This window comes from Oryzias melastigma, unplaced genomic scaffold (genome assembly GCF_002922805.2).
Source record: "Oryzias melastigma strain HK-1 unplaced genomic scaffold, ASM292280v2 sc03457, whole genome shotgun sequence".
In the NCBI taxonomy this organism is placed as follows: domain Eukaryota; kingdom Metazoa; phylum Chordata; class Actinopteri; order Beloniformes; family Adrianichthyidae; genus Oryzias; species Oryzias melastigma.
The window spans coordinates 1-1,075 of record NW_023420025.1 but is presented as its reverse complement, the minus strand read 5'-3'; the positions used below and the strand labels follow the sequence as shown (position 1 = coordinate 1,075).

Sequence of the window (1,075 nt, the reverse complement as noted above, 5' to 3'; positions counted from 1 at the left end):
AAAAATTGGATAAGCACAATGCACAGCGCTGAAGTCAGAGAAGTAAGACCCAAAGGATTGTGGGAGCAGCTCAACCCCATTCTTCTGTGCTGCTGATTTTTTCCATCTTTCAAATGTTTGCTTGAAGTTTTTAATGGCTTTCAAACGTTTGGAAGTTTTGTGCTCGTTATTAATACAAACTATATATGTGGATAGGAAAAGTTATTTCTGTTTTAAATAAAACAATTTCCCATAATGATTGGACTTAACTTTGTTTAGACAGAATATCTGCAGTGAAAACCTCCCAGTTCTGTCTGGGATTGTTCCTCTGGAGCATCAGACGTTGAAAAGATGGGTTCTTTTAGGGATTCCCACTGAGAGATCTTCATCACTGTTTGATCAAAACCCTTTTTTTTCAGGGTAACTTGCCAAAATATTCCCACAACTCCCTGGTGGTCCAGGCGATGAAGACCAACATGACGGACCCTGACATGCACGTGCTGTTCTTTGACGTGGAGGCAATGATCATCCAGCTTCTGACGGAGGAGGCGCAGAGACCAAACCCAACCCTCGTGTCTCCTGAAACTCTCCAGAAGAGTCAGGCTGGAGCAGACAAGGGGGGCTCCTTCCTGGCAAACAAAATCTTCAAGCAGGTATTGCCATGGGCGCAGCAGTCAGCTGCTGGATGAAGGTGTCTTAAACACAAATATTCTGTCATTAACCAGGTGAAGGAGACCATGAAGGAGACCATCAAGGAGCACCTGTTAGATGAAGACGATGAGGAAGAGGAGGAGATGAGGAGGCGCGAGGAGAAATCAAAGTCCTTGAGTTTGCTGGAGTACAACCTGACCATGGACACGGCTAAGCTCTTCATGTCCTGCCTCCACGCCTGGGGTCTCAACGAACAGCTGGATGGCATCTGTCTGGAGCGACTGGGCATGCTCAGACCGCACTGTCCCATCTCCTTCGGCCTGATTTCCAGAGGAGGTCATATGTCCCTCATGCTGCCCACCTTCAAGGTAGCTGCTCATCTTCTCTGCAGATGGTTTCAATGTGTCAAAGTCAAGGCCCGGGGGCCGGATTTGGCCCTCCGGGT

General features: G+C 47.6%; 1 protein-coding gene across 1 annotated transcript; it reads left to right on the top strand.

The window, feature by feature from the left end:
* Positions 1-375: 375 nt before the first annotated feature.
* On the top strand, positions 376-1,064 carry LOC112140094 (WD repeat-containing protein 7-like; the record flags this gene model as incomplete). The annotated part of the gene is made up of 2 exons (XM_036211321.1): positions 376-632; positions 705-1,064. Coding segments are annotated over exons 1-2 (549 nt in total), but the record flags the coding sequence as incomplete, so codon positions are not given.
* Positions 1,065-1,075: the final 11 nt, after the last annotated feature.